The 20,587-nt window shown below is 35.9% G+C and overlaps 1 protein-coding gene and 1 long non-coding RNA gene across 2 annotated transcripts; one reads left to right on the forward strand and one right to left on the reverse strand.

The window, feature by feature from the left end:
• Positions 1-10,275: 10,275 nt before the first annotated feature.
• LOC129870538 (isopentenyl phosphate kinase) lies at positions 10,276-17,363 on the reverse strand. Its single transcript, XM_055945351.1, has 12 exons — positions 17,209-17,363; positions 16,040-16,270; positions 15,762-15,859; positions 15,172-15,214; positions 14,507-14,568; positions 14,322-14,378; positions 12,004-12,039; positions 11,852-11,929; positions 11,171-11,237; positions 10,989-11,051; positions 10,802-10,905; positions 10,276-10,728 (listed from the first exon to the last, which is right to left on the reverse strand). The coding sequence occupies exons 1-12, from the start codon at positions 17,267-17,269 to the stop codon at positions 10,633-10,635; spliced, it is 996 nt and encodes a 331-aa protein (XP_055801326.1). The 5' UTR covers positions 17,270-17,363; the 3' UTR covers positions 10,276-10,632.
• LOC129870539 (uncharacterized) lies at positions 10,584-11,127 on the forward strand. Its single transcript, XR_008762096.1, has 3 exons — positions 10,584-10,673; positions 10,815-10,933; positions 11,016-11,127. It is a non-coding gene; the product is annotated as an uncharacterized LOC129870539 (long non-coding RNA).
• Positions 17,364-20,587: the final 3,224 nt, after the last annotated feature.

The raw sequence follows: 20,587 nt of genomic DNA on the forward strand, positions 1-20,587 counted from the left end.
TGAAAGTTTTCCTAAACTATAGAATGTTTTTAAGTACTATTAGTTGATTGATGTTTTTAATGACTTGAGTTACTAAATAGTTATCTTTTATATTATTGATTTCAAATGTACCTTTGTATATAGATTTATAGATGTTGACGATATTCTTGAGTTGAGTTTTGTTGAGAGTATGGATTCATTTTTCATTCACATGAACCCAAGATGAGATTTCTTTGGTCATAATTTGTCTTGAGTTGAGATGGATGGTTTTGTGTATATGTGTATTGATTGGATAGTTAAGAATGTCCTTTTGCTTCTATAAATTGAACATAAGACTAAAATAAGAATTTTGGAGTAGATGTTTGACGATTGATGTGATGATGATATTTGATAATGATGTGATGATGATGTTTGATGACGATGTGAATAATGGTATTTGACGATGTTGTGTGATAAAGTGGATTGGAGTCTAATGTGATTTTGTGGTATGTGATGTGCATAAATTGAGTTGATTGGAGTCTTACGAATATTTGAAAATAAATAATCTTTTGAGAAAGAGTTTTAAATAAATGTTTTGTGAACATTTTTGCATAAATTATTTACACACTATTTTGAGTTTTAAAGGATTATTATATTTCATCTACGACTTAAAAAGAGTTTAAGCATGATTTGAGTTTGAGAAGTCATTTTAAATATTTTTGAACATGAGTATTTGGAGTATAAATGAGTTGAGCATTATTTTCCTTAAAAATGTAAATTTTGAGATTTATATAGATTTTTAAAGAGAAGAGTTTGATTGAAAGAGGGTCCAATGAGGCCAGATTTGATTGAGTTTTGAAGAGAGTCCAATGAGACTAAATGAGTTGATTTGAAAGAGTCCGATGAGGCTAAATGAGTATTTTAAATATTTTACTCACTTAATAGCTATGCGTGTATTGAGTCTTGGGAGGAGTATTGAGCACCGAATTGGGTAAGAGTATAGTCCATACTCGAATCCCATAAACTATGCTGCCAATGTAGGAAGAGATTGTACCGTGTCGGATGTTTCCCTATTTTATTGTCCTGAAATGATAGGACTTGATTGATTGACGGATCCATGATTGGTTTGAGCTGTTCATACCTTGGCGTATGAATGGACGGAGCAACGACGTGACTCGTTGTGCATCACCTATATATAGGTGGTGGGATTGTTATCGGTTAGAGAAACTCCCAAATTGAGTGGTTTGTGCATGATATGATTGGTTTGATTGAGATTGGTTGATGATTGAGTTGGATTGAAAAACATTGCATAATTTAATTTGCATATTTATTGAGTTGAGTCCTTTGAGTTGATTGTTGAGTTGATTTTATATGATCGGATTAGGTGATGTGCGATGAATTGGATTATATGATATGTGATTGGATAGTGTACGATGGAAGGGTATATGATTGGATTGGATCGGATCGTATATGACCGGATTGAACAGATTGTATACTATTGGATTGAATCGGAGGCTATACGATTTGATTGAACTATATTGTGTATGATTGGATTGGATGGTATGATGTGTGATTGGTCTTTGTCTACAAATGTAGTATTACTTTAGACTTATGACGCCTTATTTGAGTCTCTCTTATCTTTCGGATTTGAGATATTTGGACCTATGATATTCTTCCTTGAGGTATGTTTTATTCTGCCATATTACATACTCGTACATTCCACGTACTGACGTCCATTTGGACCTGCATCGTTTCATGATGCAGATATAGGTTTAAAAAATCGTCAATAGGATCATCATCGAGGATCTATACATACTCAGCGTATTGGTGAGTCCTTCCCTACATTCGGAGGACACCGCTTATATCATTCTTGCATCGAGTTAGCCCTTTTTATTTTGGTTTGAGGTAGCCATGAACATGTCATTGGCACCAAATAGATAGTAGTGATAGAGGCTTCATAGACTAGATTGTGATGGGTCGATTGAGTATTTTCTTTCCTTGAATTATTTTGTCGAACTATTTTAATGACAAAGATCGGAGTTTGATTTGTTGGCTCGTGGCCTTTCTTTCTTGAGTTAGATCGTTGATTTGGATTGCTCGCCAAATTATTTCATTATTTTTAAATCTTTCGCTAATTGAATGAATGAACGGATGTGTGATCACGCTATGTGGTTCGCTTGGGAGCCAGAAATGGTTTCTGAGTGCCGGTTACGTATAGGGTACCCTCCCGGGGCGTAACAAATATATTTGGACCTATTCATCCACCTAGTGGATTATTTAGATATTTTATGATTCTACTAAAGGCATCATCAAGATGGTCTCATGTGTGCCTATTATCATCTCGCAATCTAGCGTTTGTAAAGTTATTAGCACAAATAATAAGATTAAGGGAGCAATTTTCAGATTATCCAATTAAAGTTATTCGCCTTGATAATGCTGGAGAATTTACATCCCAAGATTTTGATAATTATTGCTTATCAATTGGGATAAAAATTGAACATCATGTTGCTCATGTTCATACTCAAAATGGTCTTGCAAAGTTATTTATTAAGCGCCTACAATTGATAGCAAGACCTCTACTTATGAAAATAAAATTATCGATTACTATTTAGGGTCATGTTATCTTACAAGCAACAACACTTGTATGTCTCAGACCGATAAATTATAATAAATACCCTCTGTCATAATTAGTATTCGGTCATGATCCAAATATAGCCCATCAAGAAATTTAATTGTGCGGTATATGTGCTTGTATCACCACCACAACTTACAAAGATGAGCCCTCAATGAAAGTTGGGCATATATGTTGGGTTTGACTCACCCTCCATAATTTGCTATCTTAAACCATTGATAGGAGACTTATTGCTCAATTTGCAGATTATCAATTTCATGAAACAACTTTGTTGCAATCAGGGGGAGAGAAAAAGAAATCTAAAAGAGAAAAAGAAATTGCGTGGAAAGTTTCATCAATATCTCATTTTGGTCCATGTACCCGCACATGTGAGCAGAAGGTCCAGAAGATCATCTACTTACAGAAAATAGCAAATCAAATGCAGATGCATTTACTGATTTGAAACAGATAAATAAGTCATATATCCATGCAGTGAATGTGTCTATCTGGATTGATGTCCCCAAAAGACCATCTACTAGTATCATAACTTCTAAATCCCAAACACGCTTGAAGCATCGTAGACCATTGGATTCAAAGAATAAAAATCCTAGAAAGAGAAGCGTGAGAAATAATAAAGATAATACTACAAAAGAACCTCCTGAAGAAGGTAAATATTTGAGTAATCTTGATATTCCTGAAGAAATCAGTAAATCCGAGACTCAAGTGAATGAAGAACTTTCAAGAAGTTCTACTAGTGATGAGATAAATTTAGATCGATCGAAAATTATGATGGATAATGTTTTTGCATATAATTTTGCACTTAACCTCATGCAAGATAGTGAAAGTCTTAAGCCTAAATCCGTTGAAGAATATCGACATAGATGTGATTGGCCAGAATGACAAAAGAAAATTCAATCAGAAATAGACTCACTTGCTAAACATGGGTTTTTGGACCGGTAGTCCAAATCTCTGAATGTGTAAAATCAGTTGGCTATAAATGGATTTTTGGCTAAAAATGGCAGCTTTTGAATCTTCCTCTAAAGCTAAGGAGGTAGACGGGTATAAGCTTTGGTTTTCTGGTAAATCGAAGTATAGAAATGGGGTAGGCATTTTAATAGACAGTGATTTAAGGGATCAGGTGGTGGAGGTTAGGAGAGTCAATGATAGGATGATGTCGATTAAAATGGTCGTTGAAGGGATCACGTTGAACGTTATTAGTGCTTATTCGCCGCAAGCGGGCTTATGCGAGGAGGATAAGAGGCGCTTTTGGGAGGAGTTGGACGAGTTAGTGGGAGGCATACCACCTACTGAGAAGCTTGTCGTAGGAGGGGATTTCAATGGGCACATCGGATCTATTTCGGGAGGGTATGATGATGTGCATGGGGGCTTTGGCTTCGGGGACAGAAATGGAGGAGGAACCGCACTATTGGATTTCGCAAGAGCTTTCGGGTTAGTGATAGCCAACTCGAGTTTTCCAAAGAAGGAGGACCACTTGGTAACCTTCCGTAGTTCAGTGGCTAAAACTCAGATAGATTTTTTACTCCTTAGGAAGGATGATAAGGGTTTGTGCAAAGACTGTAAGGTCATCCCGATCGACAACCTTACAACCCGACATAAGCTCTTAGTGATGGATTTAGGGATAAAGATGACAAGGACGAGGAGGGTCGGGGAAGAACGACCTAGAATCAGATGGGGGAGTTTGACAACGGTTAGTGCCCTTGAGATGGGGGAGAAATTGAAGGATATGGGGGCCTGGGATAGTAGTGGGGATGCGAACGATATGTGGGATAGGACAGCTAGTTTTATTAGGGTTGTAGCAAAGGAAGTGCTAGGAGTCTCGACAGGTAGTCGTAGTCGGCATCGAGGGGACTGGTGGTGGAATGGAGAAGTGCAAGAGAAAGTAGAAGCAAAGAAGGTGGCGTATGTTAAGTTGATGGAGAGCAAGGATGAGGTGGAGAAGTGGACGAATGGAGAACTGTATAAGATAGCGAGGAAGGAGGCGAAGTTGGCGGTTGCAACGGCAAAAATGGCAGCTTTTGAACGTCTTTATGCTGAACTGGAAGAGAAAGGTGGGGAAAGAAAATTATTTAGGCTAGCCAGGGCCCGGGAGAGAAGGGCACGCGATGTAGATCAAGTGAAGTGCATTAAAGACGAAGACGGAAAAGTATTGGCAGAGGAAACCCTTATCAAACAAAGATGGCAGTCATACTTCCATAAACTTTTGAATGACAAAGGGGACAGAGAAATTGTGTTGGGAAATTTAGAACATACAGGAAGGAGTCACGATTTTGGGGGTTGTAGGAGTATCACGGTCGATGAGGTTAAGGATGCTGTTCGTAGGATGCGCTGGGGAAGAGCGACCGGACCTGACGAGATCCCTGGAGAATTTTGGAAGAGTGCGGGCTCGGCAGGTTTGGAATGGCTGACTAGGTTATTTAATGTCATCTTTACGACGACAATGATGCCCGTAGAATGGAGATCGAGCATCATGATCCCGCTTTACAAAAATAAAGGGGACCGCCAGAGCTGTGACAACTATAGAGGTATTAAGCTTCTAAGCCATACTATGAAAGTGTGGGAAAGAGTGGTAGAGATGAGGGTGAGGAGAGGCGTGTCTATTTCAGAGAACCAGTTCGGATTTATGCCGGGACGTTCAACTACAGAAGCCATCCACCTTATGAGGAGACTAATGGAGCAATATAGGGAGAGGAAGAGAGACTTGCATATGGTGTTCATCGACTTGGAAAAGGCTTACGATAAAGTCCCACGAGAGATACTATGGAGATGTCTGGAGGCTAAAGGTGTACCTGTAGCGTACATAAGGGTGATCAAGGACATGTACGAGGGTGCCAAAACCAGGGTAAGGACAGTAGGAGGGGACTCGGAACACTTCCCAGTTATGATGGGGTTGCATCAAGGATCAGCTCTTAGCCCATTCCTATTTGCCTTGGTGATGGATGGATTGACGCGACAAATTCAAGGCGAGGTGCCATGGTGTATGCTTTTTGCGGACGACATAGTCCTCATCGATGAGACTCGTAGTGGAGTTAACGCTAAACTGGAAGATTGGAAACGCACCTTGGAGTCTAAGGGATTTAAGCTGAGTAGAACCAAGACAGAGTACCTAGAGTGCAAGTTCAGTGAGACACCTCAAGAGGTTGGCGCGGAAGTTAGGCTCGGGGACCAAGCCATCCAAAAGAGAAGTAGTTTTAAGTACCTTGGTTCTATCATGCAAGACAGCGGAGAGATCGACGAGGATGTCACACACCGTATTGGGGCAGGATGGATGAAATGGAGGCTTGCCTCCGGTGTGTTATGTGACAAGAAGGTGCCACCACAACTTAAGGGCAAGTTCTACAAAGTGGTCGTTAGACCAGCTATGTTATATGGGGCAGAGTGTTGGCCAGTTAAGGTCTCCCACGTGCAAAAGATGAAGGTTGCCGAGATGAGAATGTTGAGATGGATGTGTGGGCCATACCAGGAGTGACAGGATTAGAAATGAGGCTATTCGAGAAAAGGTAGGAGTGGCCTCGGTAGAAGACAAGATGCGGGAAACGCGACTGAGATGGTTTGGACATGTGAAGAGGAGAGTCCCAGAGGCACCAGTGCGGAGATGTGAGAGGCTGGCCATGGATGGTTTCAGAAGAGGTAGGGGTAGGCCGAAGAAATATTGGGGAGAGGTGATCAGACAGGACATGACGTATTTACGACTTACCGAGGACATGACCCTGGATAGGAGGGTGTGGAGGACACACATTAGGGTAGAGGGCTAGGACATATTGGTTTTATTCTCCCTTATTCGTAGGCGTATTAACGCACTATGATTTCTGGTACTCTGCTGTATGTTATTTATGGTATTTATGTTATTATCCAATAATAATATGTACTGTTTTTTGTGCTTTGATTATACTATTGTTTGGACGGTTTTCGTTATCTACTTATTTACTCTAATATTCTTGTCTGACCTTGTTCTATGTTTTTATTGAGCCGAGGGTCTTTCGGAAACAGCCGTCCTACATTGGTAGGAGTCAGGTCTGCGTACACTCTACCCTCCCCAGACCCCACGATGTGGGATTTCACTGGGTTGTTGTTGTTGTAGTGAGTACTTGAAGAATAAAGGTTATATAAATGATGTCATTTGTCCATGTGTTTTTATTAAGAAAATGGAATTAGAGCTTGTTATACTCCCATTTATGTTGATGACATAAATCTCATTGGAACCCTTGAAGAGGTCCAAAAGGCGATTAAATATCTAAAAAAAGAATTTGAGATGAAAGATCTTGGAAAGACAAAACTTTGTTTGGGTCTGCAAATTGAACATTTAGCAGACGAGGTCTATGTCCACTAATCTGCCTATACTAAAAAAATCTTAAAACGATTTTACATGGACAAAGCACATCCATTAAGTACTCCAATGGTTGTTCTATCACTTGAAGTGGATAAAGATCCATTTCAACCTCTAGAAGAGAATGAAGAATTTCTTGTTCCTGAAGTACCATATCTCAATGCTACTGGTGCACTTATGTATTTTGCTAATGCAACCAAACCTGATATAACATTTTTTGTTAATTTTTTGGCAAGGTATAGTTCATTTCCAACACGAAGACATTGGAACGGTATCAAGTATATTTTACAATACCTAAAGGGTACCATTGATATGAGTTTGTTTTATACTAATAAAGGTTGTGCAGACCTTATTGGTTATGAAGATGCAAGTTATTTATCAGACCCACATAAAGCTCGGTCTCAAATAGGCTATCTATTTACATACGAATAAACTGCTATATCATGACGATCTACAAAGCAGTATATTATTTTCTTCAAATCATGCTGAAATAATAGCAATTTATGAAGCAAGTAAAGAATGTGTGTGGTTGAGATCAATTATACAGTTCATCAAAGAAAGATACGGCCTGAAAAATGATGTCAAATTATCCACAGTTATATTCGAAGACAATGTTGCATACATAACTCAATTGAAAGGTGGCTTCATAAAAGGAGACAGAATGAAACATATTTTACCAAAATTATTTTTCACACATATTCTCCAAAAGAATGGTGATATTGATGTACAACTAGTTTGTTCGAGTGATAATCTTGCAGATTTATTCACAAAGACATTACCAACATTAACTTTTGAGAAGTTAAGATATAAGATTAGAATGCGTCGTCTCTAAAATATTAAATGAAATTTTCATCAGAGGGAGTAGAATACGTGCTGTACTCTTTTTTTCTTAACCAAGATTTTGTCCCATTGGGTTTTTCTGGTAAGGTTTTTAATGAGGCAACACTCAAGGCGTATTATCAGATGTGCGTACTCTTTTTTCTTCACTAGGCTTTTTCCAACTGGGTTTTTCCTAGTAGGATTTTAATGAGGCACAACATCTATGGGTGTTCAGAATATGTATATTGCTTCTTGTAAAGTTTTTAATGAGGCACATTACACGTAGACATCCAAGGAAGAGTGTTATGAAATAAATAATGGTAGATGTCCACCACTTGTAATTGCTCATTACCGAATTCTACCACTATTAATTGTCCCCTCTTATCATCTCTCAATTTGCCTATAAATAAGGGCAAAATCCATCGGTGGCCCCCTAAAGTTGGCAACAACTTTCACTTAGACACCTCAACTAGGCTTTGTTCATTTTAGACACCTCAAGTAAGGCTCCGATGTGTCATTTTGACACTTTGTGCTGACTTGACACATTGCGTGTGTTGCACCCATTTTAAGCACGTGAATAACGTTTTTTCTTAATTTTTTTTGTTCTTCTTCTTCTTCATTTTTAGCATTCTTGTTCTTCATTTGTTGTTCTTCTTCTGCAATAACACTCTGGTTCAAATCCTTTTTACAAAACACAATCTTTCTCCATTTTCTTCAACACTCATTTGCCCAAAACCCATAAAGAGGACCCAGACAGCCATAAGTCGAAAGATTCGAGGATTTGAATATCAAAGATCAGATCGACTTTTTACCATAGCAGTTCATTTTCTTGGTTCTTCTATTAACATCAATAGTAACATAGAAAAATAAAGTATTATCATCATCATCAAAAGAGTTGACTACAATGCATAGAGAGAATTCACAATTATAATTGATTGAATTGATAATCTGGGTAAAAAAGAACAAGTTGAAAAACAAAGACCAAAGCGACAAGTACAATTAGTTTTCGACAGAAATGATTCATACTCATAGTCGAGACTTTCAATGGGGTTGTTTAAGGTTTGAATTCTTTAACAATTTCAAAGAAAATAATTTTAGATTTGTATTAGTCTTGCCGAAAAAAATGGAGGTTCGTCGGATTTTTTTGATCCAATTTGATTTATATTTTTAGATTAAATTCCCTTCTACTGCTGAAGAGTTGTTTGAGATCAAAATAATTAGTGAATAATTTTAGATTTGTATTAATCTTGCCGGAAAAAATGGAGGTTTGTCGGATTTTATTCTCTATTGTGCATTTAATCCTTACGGATGACTAATCAAAATATGACTAGCAGAAATTATGTCTGCATACTCTCATCATATCTCATGCTTCGACATATGAAGGAAGCTGGAGAAATTATCGATCAGTATAGAGAGAAAATAAACAATGCTGGTAAAGTAGTAATCTAGTTTAAAAATAAGGGTGGGTGATGTTGGAAGATAGGGTGTGGGGGTTAATAGTTGTTAATTTTTATTTTTAAAAAAATTTATTATTTGGATTAAAAAATATCACGTGTCATCAAATAATTGGTCATTTTTTTCTATTCAAAAGTCATTATTTGATAATTATTTTTGATATATATATATATATATATATATATGCCACGTGTCTTTATTTAATTCGCTGCTTTTGACGTGTCAAGCGAGTGCATTACACACACTTAATATATTTTGGTGATTGTCAAAAAAGTATTAAAATAACACATCGGAGTCTTACTTGAGGTGTCTAAAATAAACAAAACTTAGTTGAAGTGTCTAAGTGAAAGTTAGTGCCAACTTTAAGGGGCCACCGATGGATTTCGCCATAAATAAGGCAGCGCAGAGAATGAAAGAGTGTGCAGAAAATATCAATGCAAATATAGTTCTAAATTCGTCTTCTTCCTCTCCTTATTATTGATTTACTTTCTGCCTTTTGCTTACTCTTTTAATTGAATTACTTTATAACAACATTAATAATTTTCTCTTAATTGTTTTATTTTTATTTCTTAAAAAAGAGCTCAATCCTATATAATACCGATAGAGTATCAATATACCAACGGAGTATCACACAAAATTAAGTTCAGTACCATATGATACCGATATGGTATCAATATTCTGATGAAGTATCACAAATGATTAATTCATAGCAGTGATGCTGACGTCATGCGCGAAATAAGAAAGGAAAAAGTGGGGTAAGAGGATAAATAGTTTGGATCATGGATCCATTAAGAATAAATAATTTGAGTTGGATCCAATTTAAATAAATAGTTTTACAATTAAATCTATTTTGTGTAGTTATTCCATAGAAATATCCCATTTTGCATCAAACAACACGAGATACATTAATAGAAGTGTGAATTCGATCAATATCTACATTAATTTTGTTAATGAGTGGCCCATTACAAACTAGCTTGGGTGGTAATGTAATGGGCCACTTCTAATTTCTAATTACATTAGTCCAAAGATTATTAGACTCCATAGCTAGTTTGAAACCATATTTTAAGACCATTATAAGATTGATTGCTTTGAAAAAGGGCGGACAGTGCACTAAAGCTCCCACCATACACACTAAGATTGATTTCTTTACACTTACCAATATCCAAACCGCCTTTTCTTTTGCTATTAGAAACAATATCCCAATTGACAAGATGCCATAGCATCCATTGGTAAAGTATTGGCCACAAAATCAATAAGAATTGTTCTACTGATGGTTAATCTTTTATTTTTGCTGCTTTGGCGAAAAAATATAAGTAATGTGCAGCTAGGCAGGGGAGAGAAGGGAGGGGATCGGATATTATAAAACAAAAATTTGTTGTTTGGGAATGTCTGTCTTCAAATGATTTGAGCCCTCACATTCAGCACGAGAAATCTATGTTTTAGCTCAGCTCATATAACGGATGGCTGTTCCGTGCCAGTCATCAGGTATGCCACCCTTCAAGAATCCACTAAGGGCTTTCACTGAATGGTCTGTTCCTGCCTGCATCAATTCAAACAAATAATGAACCAGTTGGGATGAGTTATATTTGTTTCTCCTCCTAATTTCCAGTTACCTTTGTTATGTAGACATCAATCCCAAGCTTGGCAATCATGGCGGCTTCTGTTATTTTTGTCACCATCCCACCAGTTGTATCATGAGCAGCTACCGTGAATTCAACTGTCAATCAAAGATTCAGGAATATCAAGTAAATAAATAATCTCTGAGATAGTTCAATGCAAGTTAAGTTGTTCTATACTGACCGGGCTTGCTTGTATCTTCTAATTTAGGTTTCAGTACCGACCATCTTCCATCTTCACGTACAGCTGCAACAAGTAAACATTGTTCCGATATGATGCAGCTAGCTTACTGCAGGTGCTTTATGGAAAAAAACAATATATTCAAAACAATAAAACCAACTCTAGGGCTAAAATGGAGCATTTACCTATTTCCCGGATAAGTATAGCGCCAGGTTCTACTGGTGGACGATCATATACACCAAGAACATCCGTCTTTGCTCAAGATGTATAGGATATAACATTTATAGAACACAATCTCATGTTGATCAAAGATTATATGATCAGTAACAGCTTATGGGTCAGGCCAAGTTATGGGGTTTTGTATTCATTTTGTGCACGACTTGAAAGCACCTAGATGCAAATATGTTGTCCTGAGATGAACCTAGAAATAGATACTATAGTGTCCTTTTTTAATATGCAAATAGATTGCACATTTTAAGGCAATGCTTCCTAAAAAAATGTAAATCGATCTTCACATACTACACTAGGTGTTGTTTCTATCTACTATTATCTAAAAATAATCAAGTTATTAATGACTGAATGAAACCAAGAAATAACCCCTCAAGATCCCCTTTAAGATCAAACAATTCCATCGAATTGAGTATGATTGTATGTGAGATAGCATCTACTATACCAGGAATATCAATGAACCCGGGATGATGTCTTACAAATTCACAGAGATATTTTGGAGTAGCTAATTTGAAATTGTGTTTAATTTTTATTTGCAAGTCTCCAGCATGAACAGTATCAATATGTACTCTCTTTTTATGCTGATAAGGTAAAAGTTATATCAAAATGCACTCTCTACATAACGATGTGTTGGATACAAGAAAAACAACAAACTCTGGCTTTAGTTCAGCTGCTAAATGACGTATTATCACGTCTCCACTCAGAATAGTGCAGTCCTGAACGAGTGAAAGGATTAAGTACATGATCAGTGATCACCAAGTTAATGTTCAATTATACATGAAAAACACACCTGTAATGTATCCAGGACTGCATCTCCATGCAGAACCTGGAATGCAAATGAACTTGCGTTACAACATTCTATGTCACAAAATTAGAAAATTGAAGCAATTGCAATAACAAAGTGACCAAATTAGGAAGCGATATTTTCTTTCACTGATCTGATATCTTATGAAAGAAAAGTGAAGAAAAGCTTTATGAAGAACAATTTAATAGAAGCGCTTCCCAGCAATGAAGAATAAGACACAAAAGTGTTCGGTCAAGGAAGAGTGGAAAACTAAACTAAGGTACATTAGCAGAACAACATCTTTTCTTATTTGCTAACATAGCTTGGTTATTTCACACAGATTAACATTGTATAGATGATGAATATGACACCAATTCAAGTAAAATAATTTTTGAAAAACTCTCGGACTGCATAGATAAGCTTAACTAGTAGTTCCTTTCATATAATAATCCCTAGTTCGCAATTGTACTAAGACCTTATGTTGCTCAGACTCTTCAAATATATCAACTGATCCTCCAAAAGTAGTGGATTTTTGGAGGATCTGACACGAGTATGGCAACATTTTTGGGGAGTCCAAGCAACATAGGTAAGACCTACTCAGGTTGTGCCTTGAATACAAAAATATCTGATTGTGAAGTGTGGTCTTTGGACATAAAGCTAATACCATGTGTTATTATATAACCCATATGGCTAAGTATCAGCACGTTTCAAATGCATATGCGATTGCAAAGAGACAATCATCACTGGTAGTTTTCCTCATAAGAAGCATGCATTACTATGAGTAAGGAGCAAGTTGTCCACCTCTTAAAACTTCTTGGTATAGTTTAAACATCATGAATCAAATCTTTTTGAGCCAAAAGGAAAAAAAAAAGCACTTTCCGTGCCTTCACAACTGTAACTCTGAACAGAAACCTGCTCCTACGTCATAATTAAATGCAATCCTTTCTACCTATAGTAGTGGTATAGTGGATAGTTAACACTTTGCTCAAGTTATATTCATAGATGGAAAACACTGTACTCCAGCACGTGAAAACCAGATTGAATCTCAAGTAAACAGTGGGTACATTCTGTTACATCAATACTATTAACTTTCCCCCTCAAAATGAAAAATAACGTTTTGCTTGTGATATGCTGTACTTGAGCTGAGGTTCTATCATAAACAGTCTCTCTACCTTCACAAGGTAGGGTTTAGGCTGCATATACACCACCCTCCTTGGACCCCACTTGTGGGATTACGCTAGGTATGTTGTTGTCGTTGTTGCTTGTGTGGGCGCACTCATCCAAAAGATTGTAGCCCCAACCCTTAATTTTGGTAATTTTCTTTTTCTGCGGATTTTATTGTAGTTTGTTAAAAATACAACATGCATCGGTTTAAAGTTTCCAAACAGTTTTATTATAACCCTAGGCTGCTTCACACGTTATCCTTAAGGTTTCGGATTCAATGTTCCTGTTCTTTTATAAGGTAACAGAGCTAATCTTAGGTAAAAGCATTCTCTACGTAAATCAATTCTCACAAATGTTTTCTTTCTACTTCTAGTCCAATTGTATATTGTCTCTACCTAATCTGTCGCTTTGAGCTTCGCTCAGTCCATGCAGCTCAACGAGCCTTTAGCTCTACTCTAGGATCTTTTCTCAACTCGTGAACCTAGTTTCTATTATTCGATCTTCCAGATCCCTTCATCATCTTGTTGAGCCTAATCTCTTTGCTCTACTCACTCTTCAACCTATAAGCCACCTTAAAACCCATATATTTGAAGAAGTAGAAAAATGAAAGAAAGCACAATATACATACTACTCAAAGCACAAAAATCTTGATCAACATGTCAAAAGGATTAAGACAGTGTGATTCATCATTTCCAATAAAAACTACCCCAAAGAATCATCCAAACTTACAAACTAGAAAGAGCTTTGAGTAGTAGAACTTTTTTCCTTTTCGCCAAGTTCTTCTATGGGGTTTTTTGAGCCTTTGGTGTCTATGTCAAAAGCCATATAATCATGAGATTTTGCACTATCTATAATATTCTTCTAGATAGTTGAACGTCAAGCTTATAAATACACATCAAATAGCGCTAACAGTTAGCACCTCCTTGACATGAAAAGCTAAACAACATGAGAAACCTACCTACACAATGCACATTCCTGATGATATGCTTGCCAAAGAAAATGGACAGGGAAGATATCAGGGGAAAAGTAAAAATGTGGTCTGAAAGTCTCTGTGTCATATGCAAAACTAAACTAAAAAATAATTGTGTTGCCAAGAAGATATTTATAAGTGCGAAAAAGTATGAGAGTTTCGGGCTGAGACTCGAAGAGTTCAAACTTACAGGTATAAAACCAGTATCAATAGCCTTAGTGACCATGGAAATGTCAGCCTCTGTCATCTGCAAAAGCACAAGTTGCCAAATTTCAAACAATTTCACAGCAAGGAACAATTTTGTTTTCTCGAAAGAGCTTTAAAATATAGTCATATATCCATTTAATAAAAATGATCTTCATTTCGCCTTCTAACATTTCTTTGAGATGTTGACCAACCACATGAGAATGGAGACATTCCGATGGAAGGAATACCCTCTGCAACAACAAAAACCATTTTTCAGGGATCCACTGATAAGAGGCAGACATAAAATTGTGATCTAGAGCATGACTAAGAAATCCGTGAAGGGTGAAATCAAGTATGCCCTTCAAGGTGAAAATATGCATCTATAATGAATCATTAACAAGCCTTGCACGTGAAGAGCAGTCAATTGTTTGTGGGTTGACTGGATGGACAGCTATCAAGTACTAAGGAGATCAACAACATGACTTGATTAATTAGGATGTTAAGATTGACGCGGGAAAGTAAAAGAGGATACCAAATCAATTTAAGCCCTCGTAACATCTTCCGCAGAGCAACATATCCCTCCAATCTGATATGATAATTGCCTATGGTCTTTATAGTGTCTATTCAAATCCTACTTCTTGTCATGCAATAAAGCAGTTGGGCTATTAGATAGATTCTCAGGACTTAAACATCCAAATTCATTTCAATTCCCAACCCTGCCCACAGTGAGACCCAATGGAGTGAAGATGTGAAAATGTTACATATTATGGTACCAGTTACATTTAATCACAATAAGATCTATTTCTACACAATCTTAGAGGCTAGTGGCATGGAAATGAAGTTGTTATGAATACCTCTTGCTAGGGCTCTCACGATTTCAAGATTGAGGGATGTGACCTGCAATAAAGAAAATGTGAATTCTGTCACATATCACCTGAGAATCAAAGAAAACATAAAAAGGGGATCATCGCATAGGCATGAAGAAGTCTAGCAAATAATTAGGTCATAATCACTTAATTTGTTCAGTAAACAGCAAACACCAAACCCGCCATTCCCTGAACGTTCTAAATAGACATCTCTCAGGAGCGTAGTGGATAAGTTAAGCAGATAAGAAATTAAGCACGGAAGTTTAGCCTGCATAAGACCCTAGAAATATGTCCAAAACAAGAGGAGAACAAAGACGCATGCATGAATTATTTCATTTAATGTTTGTGACCTAAATGAAAAGGCCATGGAATGCCAGAATGCAAAAGAAAACAAAGGGGTGTGTGTGTGTGCGCGCAAATATTTCACTGGTTCAGCAACGGCACTGCTAGTCCTAAGTTACAAGCAGAAGGTAGAAAAGGAATAGAGACAAAATATCAGCTACATAATAGAGTTGAAATATGTGTCAGGCGGACCAAAGATATTGCTTGAAAACGGAAAGGTGAGGGCTGGAACTTACTGAAATTCTTGTAGCAACAAAACCGGCCTTGACAAGAGGTTCGCTTAGTCCACCCTTATGAACCCCTGACTTGCTAGCTTGAAAGTGTCCAAAGGAACCTGACGGCAATGATGACAAATGTAATAGGACCACTAGTTTACTTGAAATCCAAAATGTCTTTCTAGAGAATCAAAATTGGGTCGATTTATGTTTATTCATTTCATAATTCAAAGAATGTTGCTATGGCTAATGAACGTTACAATCCTGCTAATGACTAAACACACTCAATTAATATCAACCTGCTCCATGAACAACAATAAAACTTTCTGAATCCGCAACTGGTTGATCACCGAAATCATTAATGAAACTTGGAGCTTCAGACTGTCCCGGCCTTTTACTCCAATCCATTCCAAGAACATGTGCAGAAGTAGAATCCTGAACAAATGCTTGACGAAGCTGGGATGAAACTTCCTTGAGATTCTCCTCATCTATAGTCTCCAATTTATTTTTACACGTGATGGCTGCACCACCTGAACTAAAAAGTAAGCAAATAATGCATCCGAAACCTCCAAAAAAAAAAGACCTGCTAATAATTAGGTAAAATTTTGTATCCCCTTTTTCACACCAACTTGATGTCACTACCATGCACTTTCTTCATTGTTAAGAGTAGCCTAAAATAGTTAAATACAAACTCAGAAGAAAGCATTAACCAGCATATTTTTATTTTTATTTTTCTCTATAGGTAAAATGAATCAACCATCATGTTCTGCTACTATCGGTTGTTTTTGTTATTTTCTCTTGTACTTCCATTACGTCTTTTTCTAAACTGATTTCGTCTTGAGCTGAGGGTGTGTCGAAAACAGTCTTTGTACCTCACTTCTGAGGTAGAGTTAAGGTCTGCATATACTCTATCCTCACCAGACCCTACTTAGACTACACTAGGTATGTTGTTGTTGTTGAAGGTAAAATCAACCAATCAACTAGCTTGACTATTTTACACCTGCTATAATCACTCTTTTTTTATGACTGTAGTGTCTGGAACAGATTTCGTGCACCTCGCCTAATTTCACGAGATACCTATCACCTTCCAGCATCAACAAGTATCACGTAAGTCTAGGACAAATGGGAAGAATCACCTAGTATTTTTGTGGGATTTAAACTTGAAACCTCATGACTCGATCTCAACCACTTCATCGACCACTATGCCACACCAATTTATCACAAAATTAGTGCCAATTGAAAAGTAGCACAACCTTTTTAGACCCATTTTGATTCATGAGCTTAACATGAAGTAGGACAATTTCTAAGACCCACTTCAAACCATCAGGAAGTAAAGGATGAGTTAACAAACAAATGCTCAATTTGAGGATTAATTTTTTTCCAATCAAATACACAGATATCAGATCAAAAGGAACTTGAACAAACTGAAAAAAAATGTTTTGATGAATCCAAAAAAAGGATAGTTCACCGAGTTTGACGATGCAGCGTAGCCGTTTAGAAATGGCGCCGGAAGTTGTCTTGTGCTCCATTTTTGGTTAAGGTTCTTTGTCTTCTATAGTTGCTGTAGCTGAAAAATAAAAGGCAAAAATGACATATTGGAATCTTAGAGTGAGATTTCAAAGGTCACTCAAACTATTTTAAAATTATTTAACAAACTCTTTTGTTTTTCTTGACTATATCATTTCAAAAATTAATGTATTATCAATAACTTGTACTATAAACACTTTTTTTTTAAAAAAAAAGTTTGCTCTAAAATAATATATATATATATGTGTGTGTGTATATATGTGTGTGTCATAGCAAATCATCTCATTCTTTTTTCTCACAAATCTAATGTGAAGTGGCCCATCAATTAAAGTATTTTTCTTCATCGACCGTTAATTTTTTACTTAAATTAGTTAACCAAATTTACACAAATATTAGCTATATTCAAAGTAATAAAGGTATAACTAAAAGATATGAATTTAAAACTACAGGATATAGCTAAAGTGGATTTTATGATTTGAAAAAATTGTAAACTAATTAAATTAAAGTAAAACAAAAAATATATTTTTTTATTTTTCCAAAAATGCCCTTTACTGAAGTAGGCACGTCGACGAACACCTACTTGTTTTGGCCTCAACTCTCTCTTATATTACTACCACATAAAGAGGGCTAGAAGCAGACACCTCTTGATCGACGTGGCTGCTTTTAGCTGAGGGCATTAATGTAATAGAGAAGGCTAAAAGCAGACACCTCTCGATCAACGTGCCTTCTTATAGCCAAGATTTTTTCATTTTAATTTATTTATCTTATTTTTTAGTCTTTTGGGTATTTTAAAGTAATATTAAAAAAAATTCTATAAATCACGATGATTAACAATATAAATATTTAAATTTTAAAAGATATAAAATATTCGATTAACTGTTGAAATTGTATCAGTGCCACATAAATTAGGACAGAAGGAGTAACATATATAATTTGAAAATGACGTAAAAAAACACTATAAATCACAATAATTAACAACTTAAAGTACTGAAAAATATATAAAAATCTGTTTGACTCTTAAAATTCTATCTATGCCACGTAAATTGGGACATAAGAAGTAATACATATTATTTAAAAATTATGTAATAAGTGCTATAAATCACGATAATTAACAACTTAAAATATTTAAAACCATATTTTTTTTGGATGATTCTCCAAATTTCAACTGTCACATAAATTGAAACTAAGAGAGTAACATGTATTGGACCCGTGCTGAGACGGATTCTCATATCTAGTAATAAGAGAGAGAGAGAAAATTAACTAAATGACATTAAAATACTATATATTACTAGTCCTATCTCCTAACAGGACTTTCTAGATTTCAATACCTATCAGTAGAAATTTAACCATACTACTATTAAACCTGTGTTTAAAAAAATGAAAAATAAAAGATAATAAATAATAGGAAAAAGTACACAAAATATATCCTGTGTTAAAGAACAAATGGATTGTCCACTTGAAATATTTTTTTCTTTTATGTGGGCCCCACTTACCCCACTTGCTTTCTTTCAACACTATAAATATGGCCCCATTACAATGTAAAATGGAGAGATAAGGGAAACATTTTCTGATACATACAAACACGGATACAATTTCTCTTCTGCTCCTCTCTATTTCTCTTAATCTCTCCTTCTTATTTTCCTAAATTTAGTTTATTTCATAATACGTTATCAGCACGAGTCTCCTTCACTTTGAGTTATTTTTTAAGAAGGTAACAAAAGGGGTAAGAATTTTATTTTCTTAAAATGTCTAATATTTCTAAACTTGAATTTGTTGCTCTTGACATGTCTGGAAAAAGGCTACTCATCATGGACTAGATCCCGAAATGTCACGCCCCGAGGGGTACCCTAGGCATGATCGGCACTCAAAAACCATCTCTGGCCTCCGAGAGAACCACTTAGTCTCATCACTCATTTGTTCATCAGTGTAAGACTTAAGAATACTAATGTGGGCTTGCCATCATCAACATCAAAGAAAAAAAATAATCCTTAGAAAAAGTAGTTTCAAAGGAAAACTACTCCGATTACATCATCAAACTCTGTCTACGAAACCTCTAATACTATTAGATGGTGCCAATGACATTTCAATGGCTACCTCAAAAGAAACATAATACTCAACAATAATAAAAGGATAAAGAGTTCTTCTGAATACAAGAAGGATTCACCAAATAGCTGAAAAATAATAATATTCAACGATGCACCTGTTGAAGATCTCTAACACCTGTATATGCATCATAAAATGATGCAGGTCGAATGACATTAGTACATGGAATGTACGAGTATGTAAAATAGCAGGAAAGTAAGGACAAATATCAAGAAACTCCTCTTAGGAAGACTCAGCTCAGAACTCATCACCATCTCAACATTAATATGTAATGCAAATGTAAAAATAATAATAAGCAATACTAACTCAGTTGGGAGTTTCTCTAACCGACAACCATCACTTATGAGCTAGTGATGATACAACGAAGCGATGTCGTTGCCACGTCCATCCAATACCTTGCCAAAGTAAAGGACATCACCATCTTAGATCCAATCATCAAAGTCCTCTTTTTGGGACTTAAGAGGCATAACCTCCATCCTACGCTGGTTACATAGTTCTAGGGTTTGAGTCAATTAAACTCTCACCCAACTCGGTGCTCAATACTAGTCTCAAAATATGTGTTCATATTAACCTCATCATCTAGTCTCATTGGATTTTAATTTAAATCATCAAACTCATCTCATTATCTATTCATCAATCATTATACTTCAAAAACATCATTTACATCTCATCAAAACATCTTGCTCAAAACACCATTTAATCCAAAGAATCAAATTCATTTAAACTCAATTCTTTTGCTCTTTCAAAACTCAATAAAATACATATATAGTATTAATTCAAATCACTCTTTTTGTTAATAAATATTAAAAAACAACATCTTTACTCAAAACACATGTAAAAATATTCATGAAGATCAAATCAATTAGAGTTCATGAGAAAGTAGCCACGAACAATAATTTCAATAATATGAGAGATAAAAATAATAATAATCTCAATGCATAAATATATCTAACTCAATAGAAGAAGAATTAATTCATTTAGAATTCAAAATTTGAGTAAAACTTAACTATAACTCAATTACGATGAATTTAAATATTGGGTGCATTGACGAACTCAATCCAATGCTATGAATAGCCTTACATACCTGAAATTCAAAGCTTTACTCCGAATTGGAACACTGTTTAACCCCTAGCCTTTTTTTTCTCATCAAAGCATTTTGTATACTACCCGGAGTATAAGAATCACCGGAATAGTATTTCTATACTACAAAAACTAAA

The sequence above is a fragment of the Solanum dulcamara genome, chromosome 10 (genome assembly GCF_947179165.1).
Source record: "Solanum dulcamara chromosome 10, daSolDulc1.2, whole genome shotgun sequence".
Classification (NCBI taxonomy): domain Eukaryota; kingdom Viridiplantae; phylum Streptophyta; class Magnoliopsida; order Solanales; family Solanaceae; genus Solanum; species Solanum dulcamara.

Excerpts from the sequence above, each read along its gene's own strand:
- LOC129870538 (XM_055945351.1), bottom strand. The coding sequence starts at position 17,269 with ATGGAGCACAAGACAACTTCCGGCGCCATTTCTAAACGGCTACGCTGC. Across the intron at positions 16,271-17,208 it reads ACGCTGCATCGTCAAACTCG|GTGGTGCAGCCATCACGTGT; the intron begins GTGAACTATCCT and ends TTTTTAGTTCAG. Across the intron at positions 14,379-14,506 it reads GGTCAACATCTCAAAGAAAT|ATGACAGAGGCTGACATTTC; the intron begins GTTAGAAGGCGA and ends GTGCTTTTGCAG.